Below are 27,783 nucleotides of genomic sequence, written 5' to 3'. Positions count from 1 at the left end.
ATGGGCACTAATAAGCAAACAGCATATTGTTGAAGGAATCTATCTGAAAGCTAAATCGGATATATTTAGAAAGAGATCCTGCTGTCACTTCAGGCTAGTATCAAAGTTGTACAGCAAGGAAGCAGGCCCTTTGGCCCAACTTGTCCTTGCTAATTTGTTGCCCTGGGAGTTAGTCCTATCTGCTCATGTTTCGACAATAGCCCTCTAAACCTCTACTATCCATGTACTTATCTAGTTGGTGTTAAGTGTTGCTGAAGTGCCTGCCTCAACCACTATTCCTGATGACTCAGTCCAAATATGCATCACTGTTTGTGTGAAGAAGCTATTCCTGATAGCTCTTTTAAATCTCTCACATCTGATCTTAAATTTATGCCCACTTCTTTTTAGCATCCTTAGGGAAAAAGGTACTGTGTGCTTTTACCCTGTCTATGCCACTCATGGTGTTTTATATCTTTATCAGATGACTTCTTAATGTCCTATGTTCAACACTCTCTTTCTCAGAATCATTCTTGTAAATGTCCGCTGGGCCCCCTCCAATGCCAGCATAGTCTTTCTTAGAGATGAGGCCCTAAAGCAGTCTTATTAAGCTTCAGCATTACATCCTTGCTTTTATGTTCTTGTCCTCTTGAAATTAATGCTAATATTACATTTATGCTAATATGCATTTGCATTTGCCTTCCTTACTACGGACTTAACCTGCAAATTAACCTTTACAAAATCCTGCACTAGAGCTCCCAAGTCCTTTTGCAGATCCGATTTCTGAATTTCCTCCTCATTTAGAAAATAGTCTAAATCTTTATTCCTTCTACCAAAGTGCATGACTGTACACTTCCCTACATTGTATTTCATCTGCCACTTATTTGCCCATTATCTTAATCTTCCCAAGTACTTTTGCAGACCCTCTACTTCCTCAACACTGCTTGCTCCTTCACCTAGCTTTGTATCATCGGCATAATTGACCACTGCATTCCCAGACTTCTCTCTTCTACTAAACTCCTCAGTGCCCTACCATTCACTGCAGAAGTCCTACCCAAGTGCAACACCTCACACTTGTCTGCATTAAATTCCCTCTGCCATTTTTCAGCCTATCTTTCCCGTCTGGTCCATATCCTGCTGCAGGTTTTGATAGCCTTCTTCATGTCAACTACACTTCCATCTTGGTGTCATTCAGAAATTGGCCAATGCAATTTACCACATTATCATCCAGATCATTGACATAGATCAAAGAACAATGGAACCTGCCCCTTCAACTGTCTTTGTATGATCTGCAAATTTGGCCACAAAGCCATCTATTCTGTCATCCAAATCGTTAACATTTCATTTTAAAATGAGTGGACCCAACAGCGACCCCTGTTGCTGGTCACTAGCCACTAGCAGTCAACCAGAAAAAACCGCCTTTGTTCATATTCTTTGCTTTCTGCCTGTTAGCCAAGCATCTGTCAATGTTAACATCTTTCCTGTAATACCATAGGCTCTTCATAAATATACTTTAAGTTACAATAAGAAATATAAACAAAAATATAGTAGTGCAGAAAAGAGAATAAAATAGTGAGGTCGTGTATGTGGGTTCATGGACCATTTGGAAATCAGCTATTTGAGGGGAAGAAGCTGTTCCTAAAACATTGAGTGTGTCTTTAGATTAGATTTAGAGTCAGGTATAATATTACTGGCATGTCATGAATTATGTTGTGTTGTGGCAACACTACATTGCAATACATAATTAAAAACTATAAAATACAATAAAAAATAAAAATTTAAATAAGTAGCGCAAAAAGTGCAGTAAAGAAAATATATATATAGTGAGGTGGACTGTGTACATGGGTTCATTGTCAATTGAGAGCTAGAAGGATGCATGAGCAACTTGGTCACAAAGCCATCAATTTTGTTATCCAAATTGTTGAGCTATAATGTGAAAAGAAGTGGTCTCAACACTGACCCCTGTGGAACACCACTAATCACTGGTGGCCAACTAGAAAAGGACTTCTTTATTCCCATTCTTTGCCTCCTGCCAATTAGCCAAACCTTTGTCCATGTTACTCCATGTTAGTATTTTTCCTATAATACCATAGGCTCTAATTTTGTTTAGCAGCTTCATGTTGGGCATCTTGTCAAAAGCCTTCTGAAAATCCAAGTAATTTACATCCACTGACTCTCCTTTCTCAATCCTCCCAACAGATTTGTCAAGAAAGATTTCGCCTTAAGGAAATCATGCTAACTGTGGCCTATTTTATCATGTGCCTCCTAGTACCCCGAAACCTCATCTTTAATGTCTCCAACATCTCACCAACCACTGCAGTCAGGTTAAGTGGCTTGGCCTATAATTTCCTGTCTTTTCCCGCCATCCCTTCTGAAAGAGTCCTCCAGAACCATTCCAAAGTCAAATGATTCACTACTAATGCCTCCACGATTTCTTCAGCTATCTGTAGTGTGATCCATCAGGTCCAGGTGACCTATCCACCTTCAGTTCTTTCAGCTTCCTAAGTACCTTCTCCTTAGTAGCAGCAACTGATCTTCACTTCTGCCTCCAACACTCTTGAATTTCATCTCTGGTGCAAAATACTAAATACTATTTCTTTATCCCCACTAATACCTCTTCACTGTTACTTTCCACTCTCATCTCTCCTTTACTGTTTTTATGTCTTAAAAAAAAAACTTTTGGTATCCTCTTTTATATCAATGACCAGCTTCATTCATGTTTCAACTTTTCTTGGTTTTTAAAGGCTTCCCAATCCTCTAGCTTTCCACTAATGACGGTGGGCTGAATGGCCTAATTCTGCTCCTAAGTCTTATGTCATAACTTTTGCTATAATTATACAAATGTCTTGTCAGCATTCCTCTGCCTCCCTTGACCATGCCTGATTCTCACCACTGGCGCTGCAGTCTTCAGTTTCTGCTTGCACGCCAGGTGTAGAAGTACAACCAGGTGTGGCAGTGGGATGGCACAGTAAGCATTCTTGATGGTGCTGTAACAATGGTCAGGTGTGCTCACTCCTCTGGTTCTACACGTGGCATTTACTCCTGGGGTGATTTCATTGCAGTGCAGCTCGATGGATACGATTAAATATTCCCATTTCAGTCTTGATAAGCTGAGAATCACAACTGCTTCCACGGTCTGTACAGTTAATAAAGATATTTCAATGTGATTGAACAATCTGTCACTGCTTAAAACCAGTGGAAACAATGCTGATTGTGGCCATACTGCTCATCAGACTCCTCGAAGGAAATGTGGCTGGCGGTCCGGGATACAGGTGCGTTTAAGAAAATGGGGTTTTGACTCCCTATACCGGGTATCTTGCTGACAAACGTAGTCTCTAGTAAATAAAATTGAAGATCTCAGAGCAAGGGAGCTATATCAGAGGGACATTAGGACCACTTGCATTCTTTGTTTCATGGAATCCTGGTTAATCCCTCCCGTACTGGACACAGCAATTCAGATTGATGTGTTCCCTATACACCACCAGGATAGGACAGAGGCAGAGGTGGAGATGTATGCCTTATGATCAACTCCTCTTGGTGCACAAATGTATCAGTGATGTCCCAATTCTGCTCACCCGACCTGGAGTACCCTGCAATTAAGTGCCGTCCATTTTACCTGCTGTGGGAGATTTTACCAATCATTTTGGTAGCAGTGTACGTTCCACCTCAGGCCAATGTCATACAGTCTGTGGAATGTGATCAACATGCGCGAAACAGCACACCCTGACACCTTCATCGTCATTTAGTGGGGATTTTAATTAGACCAGCTTGAAAAAGTCACTAAATAATTACCATCAACAAATCACTTGTACCACCAGAGGGAACAATACACTGGACTACTGTTACACCACCATCAGGAATGAATACCGTGCTATTCCATGCTCACACTTCGGAAAGTCTGATCATCTGGCTGTACTTGTTGCTGCCAGTGATGATGTAACGATTATTGCCAACAGTCCAGCAGTCTCTTCTCTCACTTATTAACCTAGAATATATCTCATCTGGCCCTGTGACCTATCTATCCTAATGTTTTTCAAAAGTTCCATGCTTCCTTCTTCTTGAGTTGTACCAACCCATTTTATACCCTGTTCTATACTGACCTCACATTAGTCAAGGTCTGTTCAATGGTGAATGCTGAAACAAAGTATGCATTAAAGACTGTCCCTACCTCCCACAACTGTGGGCATATGTTTCCTCTTTTATCCCTGATTGGTCCTACTGTCACTGTTATTTTCCCATTCTTTACGTACTTGTACAATGGCTTGGGTCTTTTTAAAATATTACTTGCCAAGGCTTTCTCATGTCTGCTTCTAGCTCCCCTAACTCCCTCCTTAAACTCCTTCCTTGCTACCTTATAACTGTGAACTCTGAACTGATTTGACAACTTATGGATTCAATTTCAAGGACTCTACAACATGTTAGCATTATTTATTTGTTTATTTTTGTATTTGCCATTTTTTATTCTTTTGCACATTGATTGTCAGTCTGTGTAGTTTTTTTCATTGATTCTATGTATATCTTTGGCCTGTAAATATCTTTATGAAAATGAATCTCAGTGTACTATATAGTGACATACACGTTTGTAGTTTGATAATAACTTTACTTTGAACATGGAACTGAAGAGTCCTATCAGATCTTTGCTTCCTAAATCTTAAGTATGCTTCCTTCTGCCTCTGGCTAAATGTTCCATTTTTCTTGCCAACTATGTTTCTTTCACCCTAACTTTCTTTCCCAGCTCAATGCGACAAAGCTATCCAGAACTCCATACAAGTATTCCCTAAACAATCTCCACATTTCCATTTTACATTTCCCTGAGTACATATGTTCCTAAGTTCCTGCCTAATAGCATAATAGCTCTCCCCTAATTAAATTCTTTCCTAAATGGTTTGCTCCTATCCTTGTCCATGGCTATGCTAAAGTTAGAGAGTTGTGGTCACTGTCTCCAAAATGCTCACCTACTGAGAGATCAGTCATCTGATTGCCTAGTACCAGATGCAGTATGGCCTCTTCTTGAGTCAGCATATCTATATATTGTATCAGGAATACTTTTGGACCTATCTAAAGTCTGCCCTCAAAACCTCTTGCATTAAAGGGGTACCAATCAATATTAGGGAAGTTGAAGCACCCATGGCAACAACCCTAGTATTTTTGCATCTTTCCAGAATCTGTCTACTGATCTGCTCCTTGGTGACCCTGTAGTCAGCTATAGAATACCCCCAGTAATGTAGTGGTTCCCTTTCTGTTTCTGACTTCTACCCCCACTGACTCAGTAGATCTCTCCATGATGTCTTCCCTTTCTGCGGCGTGAAACCATCCCTGATTAGCAATGCCACCCCCACCTCTTTTACCTCCTTACCTGCCTTACCTGACCCATTTTTAACATCTAAGCCCTAGAAATTCCAGCAGCCAGTCCTGTTACCGTGACAGCTGAGATACATTCAGATACAATAACTAAATTTAACAGACATTTGTCACTTAAGTAGACGGTGTGTGTGTGTGTATGTATATATGTGTATATATATAATATAATATAGAGGCATCCGTTAGTCTTGTGAGACCATGGTTTTGCACCTTGGAAGGTTTCCAGGGCGCAGGCCTGGGCAAGGTTGAATGGAAGACAGGCAGTTGCCCATGCTGCAAGTCTCCCCTCTCTACGCCATGGATGTTTTCCAAGGGAAGGGCACTAGGACCCATACAGCATGGCACCAGTGTCGTCGCAGAGCAATGTGTGGTTAAGTGCCTTGCTCAAGGACACAACACGCTGCCTCAGCCAAGGCTCGAACTAGCGACCTTCCGATCACTAGACAAATGCCTTAACCACTTGGCCACGTGCCAACAGACAAGGCATAGTAGGATATGGTCAGTATATTCTGGCCTTGACTCTGAAGCCTACATCCTATAAATGAGTAAAAACAATTCTAAGATGTAGTTTTAAAAGAAATCTCAAAAATTGTGAGATCCACTGGAGTTAGAGCAATTGAGGAGGATCAAATAGAAACAGTGATGTTTTTATAATTAGTGACATTTGGTTCTTTATTATAATTAGTGTTTGTAACCCAGTTTTTCTATGGAGTGGAGATGAGTGAATTAAAGTTTTTTTGTGAAAAAACTCGGTGTTGTTATTACCAGAAATAACATTGTTGCTGAGAAATGGTGCTATTAGATGATTTTGGCAAGATCTTCTGTAATGAACAATATAATCATTCAATAAACTAGACATTGTACTTACATTAAATGAAGCTTAATTAAATTTAACTAATATTTGTATAAGTCTCTTCAGAAATATGCATTATAAATCTCAATTGTTGTGTTCTTAATTTGAAGTTGTTAATTTGCAAAGTTGGAAATTACATAGATGTGTGAAGACACCAACAAAATGATTACCCATAATGTCATTTCTAACATTAATGAAAATGTACTAAAGTTGCAATTTTGGACATTTGCAGTAACCAATGGAATAAATATGATGCATTTTTTTATTTGGACCTACAATGCCACTCTTGATACAGTATTTAGAATTTTCATTTCCTTTCCCCTCTCTGTAGACATGAAGATCAGCTGGACTCGTCCATTTGGTTTTGTTCGCAGACTAAGAACTTGTGTCTTGTAAGCTTTTGCTGTTTTTTACTGATGCTTGTGGCTTATTCCAGCTTTTTCTCCTTCTTCCCCGGGTGTTGCCAAAGGTACTCTTCAACAGAATGCACAGGCAGCAGCTTCTGGTCATTGTTTAAAGCCTTACTTTGCCCTCAAATCAGGCTAAGGCATGGAGCTCCTCCACCTGTTTGACTCAGTAATCAATGTAATTTTCAAAATAAAGAGCACTTTTAAATTTTAACTGTTTTAAATGAAATTCATAGTTTTAGCTTATGTATACATTTATTTTTCTGATCACCCATAATGCCAGAATAACTGATCATGTAGTTGCTCAGTCTAAATTATGTCTTTCTGTTACATAGAATGTAGAACATAGAACAGTATAGCACAGGAACATGCCATTTGGCCCACAGTGTTGTGCTGAACCAGCTAAAAAGCAAATCAAGAACACCAAACACTATTCCTTCCTAACTGCACAATGTCTGTGTCCCTCCATCTTCCTTAAATCCATGTGCTTATCCAAACGTTTCTTAAAAGCCTCTAATGTATTTACCTCTACCACCATACCAGGCAGTGCATTCCAGGCATTCACCACGTGGAGTAGAAAGCTTGCTCCTCACATCCCCCTTGAACCTACCCCCTTTCGCCTTCAATGCATGTCCTCTGGTATTAGGCATTTCAACCTTGGGAAACAAGTATTTCCTGTCTACTCTGTCAGATCTCCTCCATTGTTCCATAGAAAACAACCCAAGTCTATCCAGCCTCTCATGATAGTACATGCCCTCTAAACCAGGCAGCAAACTGGTAAACCTCTCTATATCCTCTCCAAGGCCTCATCATCCTTCCTATAGTGGGATGACCAGAACTGTATGCAATACTCCAGATGTGGCCTAACCAGAGTTTTGTAAAGTTGCAACATAAGCTCTTGAGTTTTGAACTCAGGGCCTGAACTAATAAAAGCAAGCATTCCATAAGCTTTCTTAACCATCTTATGAACCTGTGTAGCCACCTTCAAGGAGCTATGAACTTGGATCCCAAGATTTCTCTGCGCAGCAACACTGTTCAGGTTCTTGCCCTGAACAGTGTACTGTCTCCTTTGCCCTATCAGGGTGCAACACCTCACATTTATCTGGGTTAATCTCCATCTGCCATCTCTCCACCCATATCTGCAGTTGATCTACATCTTTGCCAGTTTTGTACACCACCAACTTTGGTATCATCCACAGATTTATTAACCCACCCATCTACATTTCCATCCAGGTTATTTATATACATCACAAACAGCAGAGGTTCCAGTACAGATCCTTGTGGAACACCACTGATTACAGACCTCCAGCTCAAATAAGTCCCTTCAACCACCACCTTCTGTCTTCTATGCACAAGCCACATCTGAATCCAAACAGCCAATTCACAGACCCCATGCATCTTAATCTTCTGGATTAACCTCCCATAAGGACTTGGTCAAACACCTTATAAAAATCCACATAGACAAATTCCACTGCCCTACCCCCATCAATCTCTTTCATCATTTTGTAAGGCACAATCTGATACACACAAAGTCTAATTAGGCCGTGGGTTTCCAAATACTCATAAATCAGATCTCTAAGAATTTTCTCCAGCAATTTTCCTACAACTGACATGAGACTTGTCTATAGAGCCAAGTATTTCCTCTTGTTCCCTTCTTAGATACAGGTATAGCATACAGCCTCCAGGACCTTGCCTGTGGATAGAGAGGACATGAAGATACTGGTCCCTGAGGACATCCACCTTAATACTCATTAGGAGGCCCAACACTACCTCCTTGACTTGCAAGCAGCCTTATGTATTTATACAACCAACACACATCAAAGTTGCTAGTGAACACAGCAGGCCAGGCAGCATCTCTAGGAAGAGGTACAGTCGACGTTTCAGGCCGAGACCCTTCGTCAGGACTAACTGAAGGAAGAGCTAGTAAGAGATTTGAGAGGGGGAGGGGGAAGATCCAAAATGATAGGAGAAGACAGGAGGGGGAGGGATGGAGCCAAGAGCTGGACAGGTGATTAGCAGAAGGGATATGAGAGGATCATGGGACAGGAGGCCTAGGGAGAAGGAAGGGGGGGGGACCCAGAGGATGGGCAAGGGGTATAGTCAGAGGGAGAAAAAGGAGGGTGAGAGAAAGAATGTGTGTATATAAATAACGGATGGGGTACGAGGGGGAGGTGGGGCATTAGCGTAAGTTAGAGAAGTCAATGTTCATGCCGTCAGGTTGGAGGCTACCCAGACGGAATATAAGGTGTTGTTCCTCCAACCTGAGTGTGGCTTCACCTTTACAGTAGAGGAGGCCGTGGATAGACATGTCAGAATGGGAATGGGATGTGGAATTAAACCACACTCACCAGCAACTTTGACGTGTGTTGCTTGAATTTCCAGCATCTGCAGAATTCCTCATGTTAATATATTTATACACTCAGCACGGACGTCCTGGTTCTCCATACCCCTTTCCCTGGTAAATACTGAAGCAAAGTACCTCACATTCTCCGCATTATAGCAAATATTCTCCCTTTTATCCTTGAGTGGTTCCGTCCTCTCCTTAGTTATCCTCTTACTCTTGATGTATTTATAGAATGGTTTGGGATTCACCTTAGTCCTACTTGCCACGGACTTTCCATGGCCCCTCTTGGCTTTCATAATTCCCTCCATTAGTTCTTTTCTAGCTTCGTTATACTTCTCATGTACTTCATTTGATCCTAACTCTGAATTCTTACATACTTTTCCTTTTTCTTCTTGACTAAATTCATTCCCTCTCTAGACATCCAAGGTTCTCTTATCTTTCCGTCCCCATCCTTCCTTCTAACATGAAATCACACCTTTACTCTGTGCAGTCGATCTTTTAACCCCTTCCACACGTCTGATGTGGACTTGCCAGAAAAAAAGGTGTTCCCAATTAAATCATCTTAGTTCCTGCCTAATGCCCTTGTAATTTCTCCTCCAATTTCAAACTCTCTTGCAGGAACTATAGCTATCCTGAAAGATGATGAGTTGTGGTCACTGTTCCCTAACTGCTTATCCAATGAAAGGTCAGTCACCTGGCCTGCCTCATTAGCCAACACCAGGTCCAGTACAGCCCTTCCTCATGTTGTATGGTTAACATATTGATTTAAGAACCCTTCCTGAATACACTTAACAAATTCTGCCCCATCTAAACCCCTTGCACCAAGAAAGTCCCAGTTTAAATTAAGGAAGTTGAAATCCCCCATGACAACAACCCATTTCATTTTCACACATTTCCTTAATCTGATTATGTATCTGTTCCTCAATGTCCCAGTGGCTATAGAGGTGGGGGTGTCTACAGTACAATCCTATCAGTGTGATGCACCCTTCCTATTCCTGAGTTCTACTCAAATGGACTCAGTGTTTGACCCCTCCCTATGTCTTCGCTGAGTGCAGTTGTGATATTGTCCTGGATTACTAGTGCAGAGAGATGGTAGATGGAGACTGGGCAGCCTTGAAGTGATGCAATTTAGGAAGTCACTGCAGCTATATAAAACATTGGAGGGAGTGCTGCCTGGACGAGAGAAAATAAGCTGTTAGATAAACCTTGATTATTTTTTTTTCTGGAGCATTGGGGGCTGAGAGGAGACCTGATCAAAGTTTATAACATTATGAGAAGCATTGATAAGGAAAATAGAGTCCTTTTCTCTGGGTACAAATGCCAAATACAAAATGTCACAGCTTTAAATTGAGAGAGGTTTCTTACGTAGTGAGTGGCAAGTGTCCTTTCCACATACAGTGTTTATGAGGCACTTAGGCACATAAATATGCAGTGAAGTAAAGGATATGGATCATGTGCAGGCAGACAGTTTAGTTTAATTTGGCATCATGCTCAGCACATAGATCATGGACTAAAGGCCCTGTTTATGTGCTGTACTGTTCTATCTTCTAACACAGCAGGTCAGGCTGTAACTGTGGAGGCGAAGGGACAATTAACCTTAAGGGTCAACATTTAAGGCTCAAGATTTTTTGGGGATAAAAGACCAAACCAGTTCCTCTGCATTTTCTTTTGCTTTGCTGGGCTTGTCCTTACCCTCGACAACTTCTCTCTCAATTTCTCACTTTATGTTGCTCAAAAGGTGCAGTTGCCATGGGCACTTGTATGAGCCCCAACTATGCCTATGTATTTGCTGGCAACTTCAGCACACACCCCTTCCCCAAATTTTCTGTACTGCATCTGAGCTATTTCATGCACTTGTATGTAACTTATCCACCCTTGTCAACAGACTTCCTCAAGTTGCCCTGGGTTGATTCTGACACTATTCTTCCTTTTCTGGATCACTGTCATCTCTTTTCAATTTCTCCATCTCTGTTGCATCTGACCTCAAGATGTGGCCTTAGACAATAGAGTTCAAGCCTTCTGCTGGGGCTTCTGAAATGTCTTCCTGCTTCCTGAAATATGGATTCCCCTCTACGTAGTTGATGGAACTATCACACATATTTCCTCAATTACCAGCAAATCTTTTTTCCACCCACTAGTCTCCCCCTAGCCATAACAAATTTCCTTTGATTCTCACTGTTCTCCCTACCAGCCTCTGCTTCTACATTCTTTGCCATGTCCACCAGCTTGAACGTGATCTCACTACCAGTCACATCTGTTCCACACCTGTCTACGATACCCTCCTCACCGAACCCAGGCACTTTCTTTTGCAATTCTAAAAGGTGTAATTGTCACTTCACATTCTCTGACATTGTTCAGGGACCTAAACATCCCTCTAGGGGTGAAAAAGTCACCTGCATTTCTCCCAACCTGCTCTATTTTACGCAGTGATCATAATGTAGCCTTCTCTACATTGGAGAAAGCAAGCATAGGCATAGACCAGTACTGCACTAGAACAGGCTCTTCTGCCTGCATAGGGCCCATATTGCTCCATTTTCTGCAAATTCGTGTGCTTATCCAAGGGACTCTAAAATGCTTCTATATTTACCTCCACCACCACCACTCCTGGCAGCACATTCCTGATCACCCTGTATATAAAAAAATGCTTCCTCTGCACCACCTCCTTTGAACTTTGCTCTTCACCTTAAATACATGCTCTCTCGTATGAGACATGTTGACCATGGGGAAAAAGGATAGCTGCCTATGCACTTAACTAGTCGACCTACAGTAGATTTTGGTTGCATCTCAGATGTCACTATTTACAGTCCACTACACCACCAATTTTGGTGTCATGCTGGCTATATTTTCATTAAAGTTGTTAATATACTTGACAAACAACAGTGGACCTTACACTGGTCATAGGTTTACAATGTGAGAAGCAACCACTTTCCGACTCCTAGTTGGTGAGATTACCCTGGATCAGCCAAAAATATTTAATTTTTAGGTGCTTAGGCTTTCAAGAGTTATAAGTAGTGTCAAAGTAGTATAATAATCTTATTGAAAAGGTACTTTTTCATGCAATTTAAATAAAATTTTCACCCATTAAGCACCAGGTACTCTAAAACCGAACAGAGATGTCATGAATACATGATACACACTGCCAGAGGACATAGTAGTATGTTTACCAGGTGTTTATGCAAACACTTAAAATAGATAAGGCATAAGAGGAGATGGTCCTAAAATGGGCAAATATAGATAGCAAAAGGTGACATAGCCTGAAGGCTAAAGGGCCTGTTTCTGTACCGTACCATTCAATAACATAGATAAGAAACTTTGCAATGGGAACTAATAAAAGGCATTACCTAGGGTCAGCATTTTGAGAAACTGGAAAACTTAGTTGAAAAAGACTTGCAAATGGAAATGTTGGTTGCAAGTTGCATAACAACTTCACCTTTCAAAAGGTAATGATGAATAATGCATTTAAAATGTGATATTGAGTAAAACAGCAGATTAATTTCTCATCTGATATTATAGAAACAAAACCATACAATAGAGAATCAGGCCCTTGAGCCCACACTGTCCATTGTCTGGTGGCAATCCAAATTAATTGTGTCTACCTGTATATCCATGCCTGTAAAATGCCCCTTAAATGCTGCTATCATAGTTGCTTCCAATTCCCCTGGCAGTGCAGTCTAGGCACCTACCACTTTTGTGTAATAAAAACCTTGCCTTGAATATTTCCTTTAAAAACTTACCCCTCTTTCATCTTAAACTTATGTCCTCTGTTGGTTCCATCTGGGCTTAAAGACTTTTACTACCTCCTCTGTCATTTCATATAGTTCTCTTGGGTCACCTCCTTAGCCTCCTAAACTCCAGAGAAAACAACCCAAGTTTGTCCAACACATACGATGCAACATGATTTCCAAACTTTTGGACTTAACGTCTCAACTGATGAAGGCAAATATCGTGCACTCTCCTCCATCTTGTGTGCCACTTTCAAAGAGCTATGTACTTGTAACCCAGATTCTCTCTGTACATCCATGCTCCTAAAAGTCCTGCCCTTTACTGTATACTTTCCTCTCACATTTGATCTCCAAAAGAGCAATGCTTCACACTGCTACAGATTGAACTCAGTCTGCCATTTCCCTGCCCACATTTCTAACTGATCTATATCCTACCCATAATTTGATAATTTTCCTCACTATCCACAACTATGCAAATTCTTGTCTCATCTGCGCTTAATTTTACAGATCCAACATACTAGTTAATGTTCCAGGTCGCTACCGGTGCTACCAAACCTCAGGATAGTTTTGTAATACTTTTGTTTCTCTTCCCAAGGAAAAAAAAATTACAGTATCAGACAAAAGTTGCTGGTGAACGCAACAGGCCAGGCAGCATCTCTAGGAAGAGGTACAGTCGATGTTTCGGGCCAAGCCCCTTTGTCAGGATACTGAAAGAAGAGCTAGTAAGAGATTTGAAAGTGGGAGGGGGAGGGGGTGAACCAAAATGATAGGAGAAGACAGGAGGGGGAGGGATAGAGCCAAGAGCTGGACAGTTGATTGGCAAAAGGGACAGGAGGCCTAGGGCGAAAGAAAGGGTGGGGGGGGGAGCCCAGAGGATGGGCAAGGTGAGAGGGACAGAGGGAGAAAAAGAATGTGTGTATATAAATAAATAACAGATGGGGTATGAGGGGGTGGTGAGGCATTAGCAGAAGTTCGAGAAGTCAATGGTCATGCCATCAGGTTGGAGGCTCCCCCTTGTAGGTTGGAGGAACAACACCTTATATTCTGTCTGGGTAGCCTCCAACCTGATGGTATGAACATTGACTTCTCAAACTTCTGCTAATGCCCTACCTCCCCCTTGTACCCTATCCGTTATTTATTTATACACACACATTATTTTTCTCTCTCTCCTTCTTCACTATACCTCTTGTCCATCCTCTGGGCTTCCCCCCCCTCCCTTTCTTTCTCCCTAGGCCTCCTGTCCCATGATCCTCTCGTATCCCTTTTGCCAATCAACTGTCCAGCTCTTGGCTCCATCCCTAACCCCTCCTGTCTTCTCCTATTATTTTGGATCTCCCCCTCCCTCTCCCACTTCCAAATCTCTTACTAGCTCTTCTTTCAGTTAGTCCTGATGAAGGGTCTCGGCCCGAAATGTTGACCGTACCTCTTCCTAGAGATGCTGCCTGGCCTGCTGCGTTCACCAGCAACTTTTATGTGTGTTGCTTGAAATTCCAGCATCTGCAGATTTCCTTGTGTTTGCGTGATTACAGTATCAGTTTTATTTTGTATTACTGGTGTTGCATATCTAATTCAAAAGGTAAAAGAAGGTACTGATTATTAAAAACACATTCTTTTAAAACAATTGCTAATGCAGTGATTGTAAAGAATATCAAAACTGAATCTGTTTATTGGGAAATGAAAGCAGAATACCTTGAACTCAGTTTAATTTTGACAAGAACAAGAATTACAGATTGCAGTTTTATTTAAAGTATACTGTAACAATTAATTGAACAGTGAAATGATCTACTTCAGAAAATGCCAATTTCAACTCTCAGCTCATCAGATGTTTATGAGTTGAAGGCCCACAGTAGCACTGCTTTTAGATGTACCATCTTTTAAATTAATTTATAAACAGCAGCCCTGTTAAAGCAATTCAGAAAGATAGAAGCTATCTGTGACATTAAAAGGATGAACAGTTTTACCATGTCTGCAAATTCCATTACAGAAGCAGATACATCAGTTGTTGGGTAAATTGGCAACAAAGTACTGTGAGAATAATCAATTCAGAATTAATTAGCTGGGAACTGTTTCAAATATGATAAAGAGCAAGATTGTTCTCAGTAAAGCAGGGAATCTATTATAATACGTGAAAACAGTTTACACTGTTGACCACCTGTCGCAGTGGGTTATTGAAATATAAACTAACAATGGACATTTTCACCATTTGAAGGGAATAACAAGTCATTCAGTCTATTCGTTTTTGTAATCTATTTGTAGAACTGCAAAATAGGATTTGCAAAATAGATTTAACATGTTAAGTATAATCAAATGTGAATAGATTGTCCAAACCTTTTTAAACTTGGTCAATAAAGTATTGCAAGATATTTTGTTAGTGATTGATTTGCAAATATGGTTCATCTTTAAATATTTTTATCTTGGACAATGGGTTTAATGCTGTCCAAATAACAAGAAATGAGCCATAATCAATCACACATATAGTAAGTTTAAGTTAAGCTGTAAATTAGTTTTTGTCTGAAAGTAAAAGTCGCATAAAGACAAGAGGCAAGTTAATGGAAAAGATTCTGGAACTGGCACCAGGCTGTTGACTAAATGGCAACTCGTCATCTTTGTATTACATTAATCAGTAAATCAGTTGAGAAACAAACTCACATTATTGAAACATCCAGTAACTTTGTACATACTAAATTATAGAAGTTGTGGAGGAGATTGCCACAGAGTTGTGGTACTTATTCATCACACAAAGAGGACACTAGTGGTCCTCCAAACATGACACCTTTCACAACAGATGTGATGACGTGTGCCAATTGACACTGGAACCCATTGGGCAACAATAACTGTTTGCACAGAATTAAACTTCTTTGAAATCAAAAACAAAAATACTTAGGTTCAGCAAGCTAACTGAATAATGATCCCCCCTCTCCAGCATTTACATTATTTTACAAACTCCAAATTCTGAGGCCAAAAGCTTGGGCTACGACTCTTCACAAAATCATTACTCATAAGGCATTATCACTCTTTCGATACAACATTTGTTCAGATTATATTCTTGGACTATTTGTAGAATGCTTTTATCCTGAATGATTTTACTTAAGTTGATCTCAAGCCTTCCATTATTTTTCTGTGGAACTGTGAAGCAGGGAGTGAAACATAATAATTGGCAGTTCTCCAGTCAATTGAAGGTGGATAGGCATTTCTATTTGAGGACTGCAATTACAATCTTTCACTATAGTTTGTTTTCCATGTTTGGAAGAAATGAATAATTCAGGCCACAGACTATGACAGCTACTATTAACAGCACTGAGTACAGTTATTAATTCCTGTGTATTCTAAACTTCATTGCAATGAAATAGTCCAAGTTAAGATCCAATTCAACAGCAGTTCCTGGCTATCTTCCAGAGTGGAATTAAAATGTAAACTATGATACTGACAATTGGAGCTGCAATTTCACATCTGTAACCAGTTTGCATTTACTTCTGTTAACTCTTTTCTAAGTTCTTTATATCCAGATTATACCATTAACAACAGCATTCTTCATTTTCTTGAAATCTTCATATCTTAGTCAATGCAGATAGCATCATGCACATAGATCCTGCATGTAAAGCATTTCACGGGGAAGTGTTCAGATGTTTAATGGCATTATTGAATAGCAAGAGAAAGGATGTGTATCGTTCTGTCTGAGGTCTTAACCCAGGCACCAGTGATAAGAAATATTCACTGCAACTAAACAAAATTGACATGGCTCTCTCGGCCTCCTCTTCGTTAATCAGCAGGATCACTACTGGCTAAGTTACCGGAAGGCTTACAGTATCACACAACTGTATTGACAGTTTAAAATCTGCATTTGTAAAAAAGGAAACTTTTCAGTACAAGTGTTCTGCATTGCAACAGCTTTGGAATTTAAACTTATGATCTTTTCACAGACACTGTGATTTCTGGCATCCCCATTAATAATAGCAGTGGTGAACTTAAAAATGCTGCAGTAGCATTTCAAAAGCTGCATGATCTGTACTTGGAAACCACAGCTTTTACTGTATCATCCGATAATCTCATTTCCTCTGGGTGTTCAGTTAGTGGAGAGAGCAAGGTTCAGGTAGGGTTGGACAGTGGTGTTAGTTAAAGACGGTTAGTTTCAATTTGCTCCCTTCTGATATGCAACACTTGCAATTTAAGATCAAGGTCCAAGTTACTTTAAAGAATTATGCACTTCTTCTTTGAAGGCTTTTTCTTCCTTTTACCATTTTTGCTGATCTTCTCCTTGTATTTACGAATTTCACGCACTAATGTATAGAATGCATCTTCCACACCCTGAAATTAGAAGAATGTACTTGAAGTGAAGGAGAAACAAAACTCAGGAATTTCATTCTTGGTGACCAGAAAAGCGCACATACAGTACCGTTTTTTTTAAAATGTACCTGTTTCATCCACTTCCTGTAGGAAGTCACTTCATATACTGACCACTCTGTGGGTGAAAAACTGCCCCTCAAGTTCCTATTCAATTGCTGCCCTCTTACCTTAAACCTATGCACAACATTCCCCAGGGCCCAACCAGTGTACAAGTTCTATACTCGTTTCATTTCCCAAAGTGCAATACTTCACAATTATTTGCCAATCTTTGACCCACTCACCCAGCTGATCAAAATCTCCTATAATTTTTTAAAACCTTTACTGTCTGTGATATCTATTTTAGTATCATCTGCAAACTTATGAACCATGCTTTACATTTACATTGTTTTGTTTTAAAATAAATAACAAATGAAGGTCCCAGCACCAACCCCCATGGCCTCTCAAGTCTGAGAAATAACCTTCAGCCCTCACTCTCTGCTTCCTACCATTTAGCTATTTCAGGCCCTCCTTTGGTAGAGGTCGACCATGGATGTTGCGTTCTAGCTGTCAATGTGATACATAAGCCAGGGCAGTATAATATTGAGGGGAAGCTATTGCCCATGAAACAGTTTGGTACCAGTGGCATCGCAGGAGTTAGAAACATAGAAAATAGGTGCAGGAGTAGGCCATTCGGCCCTTTGAGCCTGCACTGCCATTCAGTATGATCATGGCTGATCATCCAACTCAGAACCCTGTACCAGCCTTCCCCCCATACCCCCTGATCCCTTTAGCCACAAGGGCCATATCTAACTCCCTCTTAAATATAGCCAATGAACTGGCCTCAACTGTTTCCTGTGGCAGAGAATTCCACAGATTCACCACTCTCTGTGTGAAGAAGTTTTTCCTAATCTCGGTCCTAAAAGGCTTCCCCTTTATCCTCAAACTGTGACCCCTCGTTCTGGACTTACCCAACATCGGGAACAATCTTCCTGCATCAAGCCTGTTCAATCCCTTTAGGATTTTATACGTTTCAATAAGATCCCCCCTCAATCTTCTAAATTCAAACGAGTATGAGCCTAGTTGATCCAGTCTTTCATCATATGAAAATCCTGCCATCCCCAGGAATCAATCTGGTGAACCTTCTTTGTACTCCCTCTATGGCAAGAATGTCTTTCCTCAGATTAGGGGACCAAAACTGCACACAATACTCCAGGTGTGGTCTCACCAAGGCCTTGTACAATTGCAGTAGTACCTCCCTGCTCTTGTACTCGAATCCTCTTGCTATGAATGCCAGCATACTATTCGCCTTTTTCACCGCCTGCTGTACCTGCATGCCCACTTTCAATGACTGGTGTATAATGACACCCAGGTCTCGTTGCACCTCCCCTTTTCCTAATCAGCCACCATTCAAATAATAATCTGTTTTCCTGTTTTTGCCACCAAAGTGGATAACCTCACATTTATCCACATTAAATTGCATCTTCCATGAATTTGCCCACTCACCTAACCTATCCAAGTCACCCTGCATCCTCTTAGCATCCTCCTCACAGCTAACACTGCCGCCCAGCTTTGTGTCATCCGCAAACTTGGAGATGCTGCATTTAATTCCCTCGTCTAAGTCATTAATATATATTGTAAACAACTGGGGTCCCAACACTGAGCCTCGCGGTACCCCACTAGTCACTGCCTGCCATTCTGAAAAGGTCCCGTTTATTCCCACTCTTTGCTTCCTGTCTGCCAACCAATTCTCTATCCACATCAATACCTTACCCCCAATACCGTGTGCTTTAAGTTTGCACACTAATCTCCTGTGTGGGACCTTGTCAAAAGCCTTTTGAAAATCCAAATATACCACATCCACTGGTTCTCCCCTAACCACTCCACTAGTTACATCCTCAAAAAATTCTATGAGATTCGTCAGACATGATTTTCCTTTCACAAATCCATGCTGACTTTGTCCGATGATTTCACCACTTTCCAGATGTGCTGTTATCACATCTTTGATAACTGACTCTAGCATTTTCCCCACCACCGATGTTAGGCTAACCCGCCTATAATTCCCCGGTTTCTCTCTCTCTCCTTTTTTAAAAAGTGGGGTTACATTAGCCACCCTCCAATCCTCAGAATCCCTTCAATTTACCTAACACCACTTCCCTACTAACATGCATTTCCCTCAGTTCCTCCATCTCACTAGACCCGCTGTCCCCTACTATTTCCGGAAGATTATTTATGTCCTCCTTAGTGAAGACAGAACCAAAGTAGTTATTCAATTGGTCTGCCATGTCCTTGCTCCCCATAATCAATTCACCTGTTTCTGTCTGTAGGGGACCTACGTTTGTCTTAACCAATCTTTTTCTTTTCACATATCTATAAAAGCTTTTACAGTCAGTTTTTATGTTCCCTGCCAGTTTTCTCTCATAATCTTTTTTCCCTTTCCTAATTAAGCCCTTTGTCCTCCTCTGCTGGACTCTGAATTTCTCCCAGTCCTCAGGTGAGCTACTTTTTCTGGCTAATTTGTATGCTTCTTCTTCGAAATTGATACTATCCCTAATTACCCTTGTCAGCCATGGGTGCACTACCTTCCCTGATTTATTCTTTTGCCAAACTGGGATGAACAATTGTTGTAGTTTATCCATGCGATCTTTAAATGCTTGCCATTGCATATCCACCGTCAACCCTTTAAGTGTCATTTGCCAGTCTATCTTAGCTAATTCATGTCTCATACCTTCAAAGTTACCCCTCTAAGTTCAGAACCTTTGTTTCTGAATTAACTATGTCACTCTCCATCTTAATGAAGAATTCCACCATATTATGGTCACTCTTACCCAAGGGGCCTCTCATGACAAGATTGCTAATTAACCCTTCCTCATTGCTCAATACCCAGTCTAGAATAGCCTGCTCTGTAGTTGGTTCCTCGACATGTTGCCAGTGTTAAATTCAATGTAGGTTGGCCTTTTGGATTCCAGCTCTGGATTTATCCTTAGGATTTACTCCTGAAACTTTCCAATGAGTTGCTATAGCTGCAAGGCAGCAGAGGTTTGAGATCAGAGTTTTCTTTCTCTTACTGAGCTGCCAACCACAGTTGACAAGCCCCATTTGCTCAAAGCAACTGGTTTTAAGGTATCAATAATCTGCCTTTGCCCCTTCTGTCAGTAGAAACTGTTCCACCAGGCTTAGTAGCTAAGCCACACATGGACGTCGGGAGCTGGACTTAGTTGCCAGAGGCTATTTGAGGCGCACGCCATTGGGAGTATTTAATAAGTAGTGGGAACTTATCCCCGCCAACACCCCTCCTATAACAACCATAAGGAACTATTAGGCCATTTATGAATCCAATTAGCTAGCACTCCCTGGATCCCATGCAATCTAACCTTTTGAACTAGCCTGCCATGAGAGACCTTGTCAAAAGCCTTTCTAGAGTGCATTTAGATAACAGCAACTGTCCTACCCTCATCTATCCTGCTTGTTACCTTTTATAAAATTTAAGGGATTGTCAGACATGATTTCCCTAATTAGACCTTGGTCTATCTAAATGCTGGTAGTTCCTGTCCCTGAGAATCACCTCCTGTAACTTAGCCACACTGGTGTCAGGCTCACCAACCTGCAATTCCCTGGAAGTACAAGGGAGGATCCATTGAAACCTACTGAATACTAAGGACTGGACAGAGTGGACATGGAGAGCATATTTCCATCAGTAGGCGATTCTCGGATCTGAGAACAGATCCTCAGAATAAAAGGGGGTGCTTTTAAAAACAGAGATGAGAAGGAATTCTTAAGCCAAAGCGTGATGAATCTGTGGAATTTATTGCCTTAAGAGGGCTATGGAGGCCAAATCATTGGATGTATTTAAGGCAAAGATTGATAGTTTCTTGATTGGCAAAATGGTTAAAGGTTACAGGGAGAAGCTAGAACAGGGTTGAAAAAAGTATCTGCAATGACAGAATGGTGGAGCAGAGTTGAATGATCTAATTTTGGCCTATGTCCTATACCCTTCCTAATTGTAATACACCTCAGCTCCCTACATTCCAGTGAGACAAAGCCCAGCCTATCGAATCTCATCTCATCACTTCAGCCCTCTATTCTAGGAAGGATCCTGGTGAATCTCTTCTGCACTCCCTCTATTCCTCCTACATCCCCCTAAAGTGTGGGGGCCAGAACTGGGACCTCTGTTGTTGATGTACTTCAATGACTTGGATGAAAATGTAGATGGGTGGATAGCAAGTTTGCAGGTTACACCAAGATTGGAAGATCTGTGGTAAGCATGAGGGACTGTCAAAGAATACAGCAGGATATGGATCAGTTACAGATCAGGGCAGCCTTAGGAATATTTTGTACAGCTGCAACATGACATCCCAACTTGCAGATTCAGTGCCTCTGCCTATAAAGTCCAGCATAGCAAATGCCTTTTTTAATACCTTAATTCACCTATATCCCACTTTCAAGGACCTATGGGTTTGTGCTTTCTTAATATAAGGGACTTGAATGGGGTGGGATTTCTTCAGTGAATGAATCCAAGAGGTATTCTTGAAACTGGACAGTCAAACTAGAGGAAGGAATATAGTGGACCTAGTTTCAGGAAATAAGCCAGGCTGGTAACAGATCTGATAGTGGGGTGAATATTTAGGGCATAACTCTTTAGTCGTTTTAAGATAGGCATAGGTAAGGATAAAAATGTATTTTGCAGGATGGTACTAAATTGGGAACGGTAAATCACAACAGAACGAAATAGGAGCTACTGGCATTGATTGCGAGCAGTTGCTGTTGGACAAGTCCATGTCTAACGTGGGAGTTATTTAAAGATTAGCTGATTAGAGTTCATGATCAACATGTTCCAGAAGGGCAAGGATGGCCTTGGACGACTTAAGAGGTTTTAAGTTTAGTCAGGAAGGAAAAGGAAGCATATGCAAGGCTTAGGAAGCTAAAATCAGACTGGGCCTTGTAGCTTTACATTCCTCGGCATCCACGTCACCGAGGATCTCATGTGGTCTGTACACACCAACTGTGTGGTGAAAAACACAACAGTGCCTCTTTCACCTCAGACAGTTGAGGAAGTTTGGTATGGGCTCCCAAACCCTAAGAACTTTCTAGAGGGGCACAATTGGGACCATTCTGACTGGCTGTATCACTGCCTGGTATGGGAACTGTACTTCCCTTAATCGCAGGATTCTGCAGAGTGGTACGTACAGCCCAGTGCATCTGTAGTTGTGAACTTCCTATGATTCAGGATATTTACAAAGACAGGTGTGAGAAAAAGGCCCGAAGGTTCATTGGGGACCCGAGTCACCCTAATCACAATGTATTCCAGCTGCTACCACCCAGGAAACGATGCTGCAGCATAAAAGCCAGGACCACCAAGCTCCACATCAGCTTCTTCCACCAGGCCATCAGACTGATGAACTCACACTTATTAGAGTGTATTTCTTTTACATTGACTGTTCTATTTATTAGAAATTATTATAAATTACTATAATTGCACATTTAGGAGACATAACGTAAAGATTTTTACTCATGTATGTGAAGGATGCAAGAAATAAAGTCAATTCAATTTAATATAAAGATAACAGGAAAGCGCTCAACCAGGCAATTAGCAAGGCCAAAAGGGACCATAAAATGCCCTGGCAACCAGGGTCAAGGAGAATCCCAAGGCATTTAACAAAGAGAGGATATCTAAGATCTACTCATGGATAAAGGAGGGAATTTGCATTTGGTATTTCGTATCAGTATTTACTGAGAAAGATTGGAGGGTAGTGAAAATGGCGCAGAGCAAGCTAATGTGCTGGGAAATTTTGAGATTGAGGAGGTAGTGCTTGGTCTTCTGAAAAACATTAATGTAGACAAGTCCCCAGGGCCTGATGCTATATATCCCAGAAAGAAGTAAGTGAGGAGATTGCTGTGGCCTTGACAAAGATCTTTGTTTCTTCACTAAGCAACAGGCGAGGTCCCAGAGGACTGGATTGTAGCAAATGTTATGCCGATGTTCAAGAAGGAAAATAGGGATAATTCAGATAATTATAGGTCAGTGAGCCTCACATCAGTGGTAGGGAAGCTACTGGAGAGGATACTGAGAGACAGTTTTTACCAACATTTGGAAAGACATGAACTACATAGGGACAGCGAGCATCACTTTGTGCGGGGAAGGTCTTGTCTTACAAACCTGAAGGAGTGAGAGGAAAGCTTAGTGAGGGTAAGGCCAAGGACATCATCTACATGGACTTTAGTAAGGCATTTGATATGGCTCCTCATGGTAAGTTGATTCAGTAGATAAAGATGCCTGGGAGCCAGGTGAATTGCAAGTTTGGACTCAGAACTGGCTTGCGTACAGAGTAAGGGTGGAAGGTTGTTATTCTCACTGGAGGTCTGTAGCCGTTGATATTCCGCAAGGATCTCTATTATTTGTGACGTGCGTCAATGATTTGGATGAAAATGTAGTTGGGTGGATAGCAAATCTGCAGCTCACACCAAGATTGGAGGAATTGTGATAAGCATGAGGGACTGTGAAAGAATACGGCAGGATATGGATCAGTTACAGATTATGGGCAGGGAAGTATAAATCTGCATTAAGGTCAACACGACATCAAGTGTCCTGTCCAGTGCTGCACTAATTCTACGTATCTTAATATATCAAAGTTCCTGTTATTTACTGTACATGTCCCAACAGAATCTGACCGCCCAAAAGGGAATTGCTTTTGACTTGTCCACATTAAAAATCAGTATTATGAAAGAGGATGAACTAGCAGTCCTGAGGTGTAAAAAATGGATGAGTCTGCAGGACATGTCAAGCATATCCGAGTATGTTGTGGGAAACTAGAAGAAATAGCCAGCAGAGATCTTTGTATCTTTCTCGATAGATGTATCTCCATGGCGAGGAAGATACAAGACTGGAGGATGTCAAATGTGCCTTTATTTAAGGACAGTTGCATGGACAAGCCAGGGAAGTACAGGTCCGTGAGCCTGATATCAATCGTGGGAAAGTTATTGGAGAGAATTCTGAGACACAGAATCTACCTGCATTTGAAAAGGCAGGGACAGATGAGTTTTGTATGTGGGGAATCATGTCTCACTGATTAGATCAACTTTTTGTTTCGAAGAGGTGACCAAGAGGATTGATGAGAGCAGAGCAGTGGATATTGTCTATTTTAACTTTACCTAGGTCCCAAATTCTGTCTTGTCTCCCTTTCTCTTCACCAATTACACCTCGGACTTCAACTACTGCACAGAGTCTTGTCATCTTCAGAAGTTTTCTGATGACTCTGCCATAGTTGGATGCATCAGCAAGGGAGATGAGGCTCAGTACAGGGCTACGGTAGGAAACTTTGTCGCATGGTGTGAGCAGAATTATTTGCAGCTTAATGTGAAAAAGACTAAGGAGCTGGTGGTAGACCTGAGGAGAGCTAAAGCACCGGCGACCCCTGTTTCCATCCATTGGGTCAGTGTGGACATGGTGGAGGATTACAAATACCTGGGGATACGAATTGACAATAAACTGGACTTGTCAAAGAACACTGAGGCTGTCTACAAGAAGGGTCAGAGCCATCTCTATTTCCTGAGGAGACTGAGGTCCTTTAACATCTGCCGGACGATGCTGAGGATGTTCTATGAGTCTGTGGTGGCCAGTGCTATCATGTTTGCTGTTGTGTGCTGGGGCAGCAGGCTGAGGGTAGCAGACACCAACAGAATCAACAAACTCATTCATAAGGCCAGTGATGTTGTGGGGATGGAACTGGACTCTCTGACGGTGGTGTCTGAAAAGAGGATGCTGTCCAAGTTGCATGCCATCTTGGACAATGTCTCCCATCTACTACATAATGTACTGGTTGGGCACAGGAGTACGTTCAGCCAGAGACTCATTCCACCGAGATGCAACACAGAGTGTCATAGGAGGTCATTCCTGCCTGTGGCCATTAAACTTTACAACTCCTGCCTTGGAGGGTCAGACACCCTGAGCCAATAGGCTGGTCCTGGACTTATTTCCTGGCATAATTTACATATTACTATTTATTTATGGTTTTATTACTATTTTTTATTTATGGTGCAACTGTAACGAAAACCAATTTCCCCCAGGATCAATAAAGTATGACTATGACTAAATTGGGTTGGGGGGGGTGGCTGCTGGTGTAGAAGGTGAGATCACACAAGACCCAGGGTGAGTTAGCCAACTGGATACAAGATTGGCTTGGTGGAAGGAGTCAGAGTTGTTTATCATATTGGAAGCCTGTAGCCACAGGGGTCAGTGCTTTACCCCTGTTGATTAACACGTTAATATCAATAACTTGCATGAGAACATAGATGGCATGATGAGTGGTGTGCCTCGGGTCGGAGCTGAGCCCACTGCTGTTTGTCATCTATATCAACAATTTTGATGGGAATGTTCAAGGAATAGTTAGTAGATTTGCAGATGACACCAGAGTTATGGAGTGAAGAAGATTGTCTCTGGATCTGGATTAACTGCGAACCTGAGCAAAGGAATGATAGATTAAATTTAACTCAGACACGTGCAGTGATGCATTTTGAGAAGAGAAACCGGTGCAGGACAGGTACCGAGAATGACTAGGCCCTGGGAAACAATGTCAAACACAGACATAGGGATGCAAGTAGATAGTTCCCCAAGAGACAACGTGGTGAAGGTGCATTGCTTGCTTTTGTTGGATGGAGCATTGTGTATAAGAGTTGGCATGCCATATTACTGCTATACAAAAAGGTTGCCAGGACCATAGCTGGAACACTGAATGCAATTCTGATCGCCATACTATAAAAAGGGTGTGATGAAGCTAGAGAGGGTGTTGGAAAGATCAACAAGGACTGAAATGGAACAAACTGTAAAAGGAAGTGGTTGAAGTAGGTACATTAACAATATTTAAAATACAGTTGACAGGTACATGGATAGGAAAAGTTCAAAGTGATGTGGGCCATATGAGGGCAAAAGGGACTCTGAACCAGCATGGACCAGTTGGGCTGAAGGGCCTGTTTCCATGCTGAATGGCCATGTCAGGAACTGAAGCATAGGTTGAACTAACCACAAGTGTTTCTGCAAATGTTGAAAATTTTGAGCAACACATACAAAATGCTGGAGGAACTTAGCAGGTTGAGTAACAAGTTCTTTTTCCTTCTTTCACAAACACTAATAGCTGTACACGACCTTCCAATCTATTCTCTTCTCATTCCTTTAAAGGTAGCCTTATACCTGTCTTGTTTTGGCTGATGTTTCTACGAATGGGATTCCATAACTCTTTGCCAATTGCTGGGCTTGCTTTGTGTCCACAGTGCGTGATGGAAGGTCACACTTGTTTCCAACCAGTACCATGGGAACGTCATCAGAGTCTTTAACACGATTAATCTGTTCCCTGAAATGACATAGAAGAAAGTGAAGATCGATTTCCACCTCTTGTCCCATCTTAAAGCTGAATTTTCCCATTCCCAATGCGTAGGGTAAAATCCGTACAGTAGTACCACATCATTGGGCACCTCAGAGAGAGCCAGGAGGTGGTGCAAAGACCGAAAAGTTGCAGATGTTACATCCAAGCTTAAAAAAGGTGCATGAATAAACAGAGCCACCAGTTAAAGCCAGTGCTGCTGAAGTTCCGAAACCAAGTATCAGAGTCAGAATCACAGCCAATTGCACGAGTGATTGTTTAGAGAAAAACATTTGTTTGTTAACAGTAAATGTGTTTTCAAAGAAGAAAATATGCTACATAAAGTATAAACCTCCAAAGAGGTATCTTATGAAGGTCCACAAAATTGATTGCCACAGATTAGGGTGTGGTTATAGTGGTATGGGTAGTCAATTGGTTAAGTAACACGAGTCATGGCAACAGGTAATTTTCTTTAAACTGAACCGTAGTAAGGGATTAGGATCTGCAATCTATCTTCAGGCATAATGGGTTGATGCCTGCAGGTTGGAGTGGAGTCTTAAATGGCTTCCTATGGTCAAACAAGAGATAGTACAGAACAATAAATGTGTCCTTGCTAGTGTAAAAATAAACTGATTAAAGCTGTGCAATGAATAAACACAATAAACAGGGGGCCCAAACTCTCCTTGCTGAACAAGCTGCCTGAGCTCATCCCACTTGCCCACATTTGACCTGTATCCCTCTAAACCTTTCTTATCCACATCCCTGCCCGTGTGCCTTTTAAATGCTGTAAATGTAACTGGCTCAACCACCTCCTCTGATAGATAGATAGGCATTTCATTGATCCCAAAGGAATTACAGTGACACAGTAATATTACAAGTGAACAGAATTAAATATTAGGAGAGAAGTAGAAAGAATAAAAACAAGTACCACAAACAGTCTAACAGGACGGGGGTCATCACTTCCCTGATAGTGATAGCAGCCCATTCCACATTTCCATCACGTTCTGTGTGGTTCTCATGTCCCATCTCCTTCTCACCTTAAACCTACCCTTCTACTTTTCGACTCCTTTCTTCTGTGAAAAGACTGTGGCTTTCTTCCTTGCATGTCACTCATGAAGTTACATAGTTCTACGAAGTCACTCCTCAGGCTCATGCTCCAGGAAATAAAGTCCCAGCTATCCAACCTCTCCTTTTAACTCAAACCCTCCAGTCCCAGTAACAACTTTGTCAATATTTTTGTATTTTTTGTGGACTTTAACATCCTTCCTATAGCAAGGTAACTAGAACTGTGCACAGTCCTCCAAAGCAAAACACACAAAATGCTGGAGGAACTCAGCCGGTCAGGCAGCGCCTATGGAAAGGAATAAACAGTCAATATTTCAGGCCGAGACTCTTCCTCAGGACTGAAAAAAAAAGAAGTCAGAGCAAGGTGGGGGGAGGTGTGGAA

The 27,783-nt window shown here is 41.4% G+C and overlaps 1 protein-coding gene and 1 long non-coding RNA gene across 4 annotated transcripts in view; one reads left to right on the top strand and one right to left on the bottom strand.

Moving 5' to 3' along the window:
- LOC140205431 (uncharacterized) overlaps positions 1-6,703 on the top strand; it is a 52,069-nt gene extending 45,366 nt beyond the window's left edge. Inside the window, exon 3 of the long non-coding RNA XR_011887840.1 lies at positions 6,522-6,703. This is a non-coding gene — a long non-coding RNA (uncharacterized lncRNA). The remainder of the gene's footprint in view (positions 1-6,521) is intronic.
- Positions 6,704-14,323: 7,620 nt separating this feature from the next.
- The window catches only part of LOC140204915 (GTPase KRas-like), a 46,340-nt gene continuing 32,880 nt past the window's right edge, over positions 14,324-27,783 (bottom strand). For all 3 annotated transcript variants that reach the window (XM_072271863.1, XM_072271865.1, XM_072271864.1), the window contains exons 4-5: positions 26,168-26,327; positions 14,324-16,968 (exon numbers count right to left, since the gene is read on the bottom strand). In XM_072271863.1, the coding sequence (XP_072127964.1) occupies positions 16,852-16,968; positions 26,168-26,327 (277 nt within the window). In that variant the 3' untranslated portion in view covers positions 14,324-16,851. The remainder of the gene's footprint in view (positions 16,969-26,167; positions 26,328-27,783) is intronic.

The sequence above is a fragment of the Mobula birostris genome, chromosome 11 (assembly GCF_030028105.1).
Source record: "Mobula birostris isolate sMobBir1 chromosome 11, sMobBir1.hap1, whole genome shotgun sequence".
In the NCBI taxonomy this organism is placed as follows: Eukaryota; Metazoa; Chordata; class Chondrichthyes; order Myliobatiformes; family Myliobatidae; genus Mobula; species Mobula birostris.
This window is presented reverse-complemented; position numbering and strand designations above follow the sequence as displayed.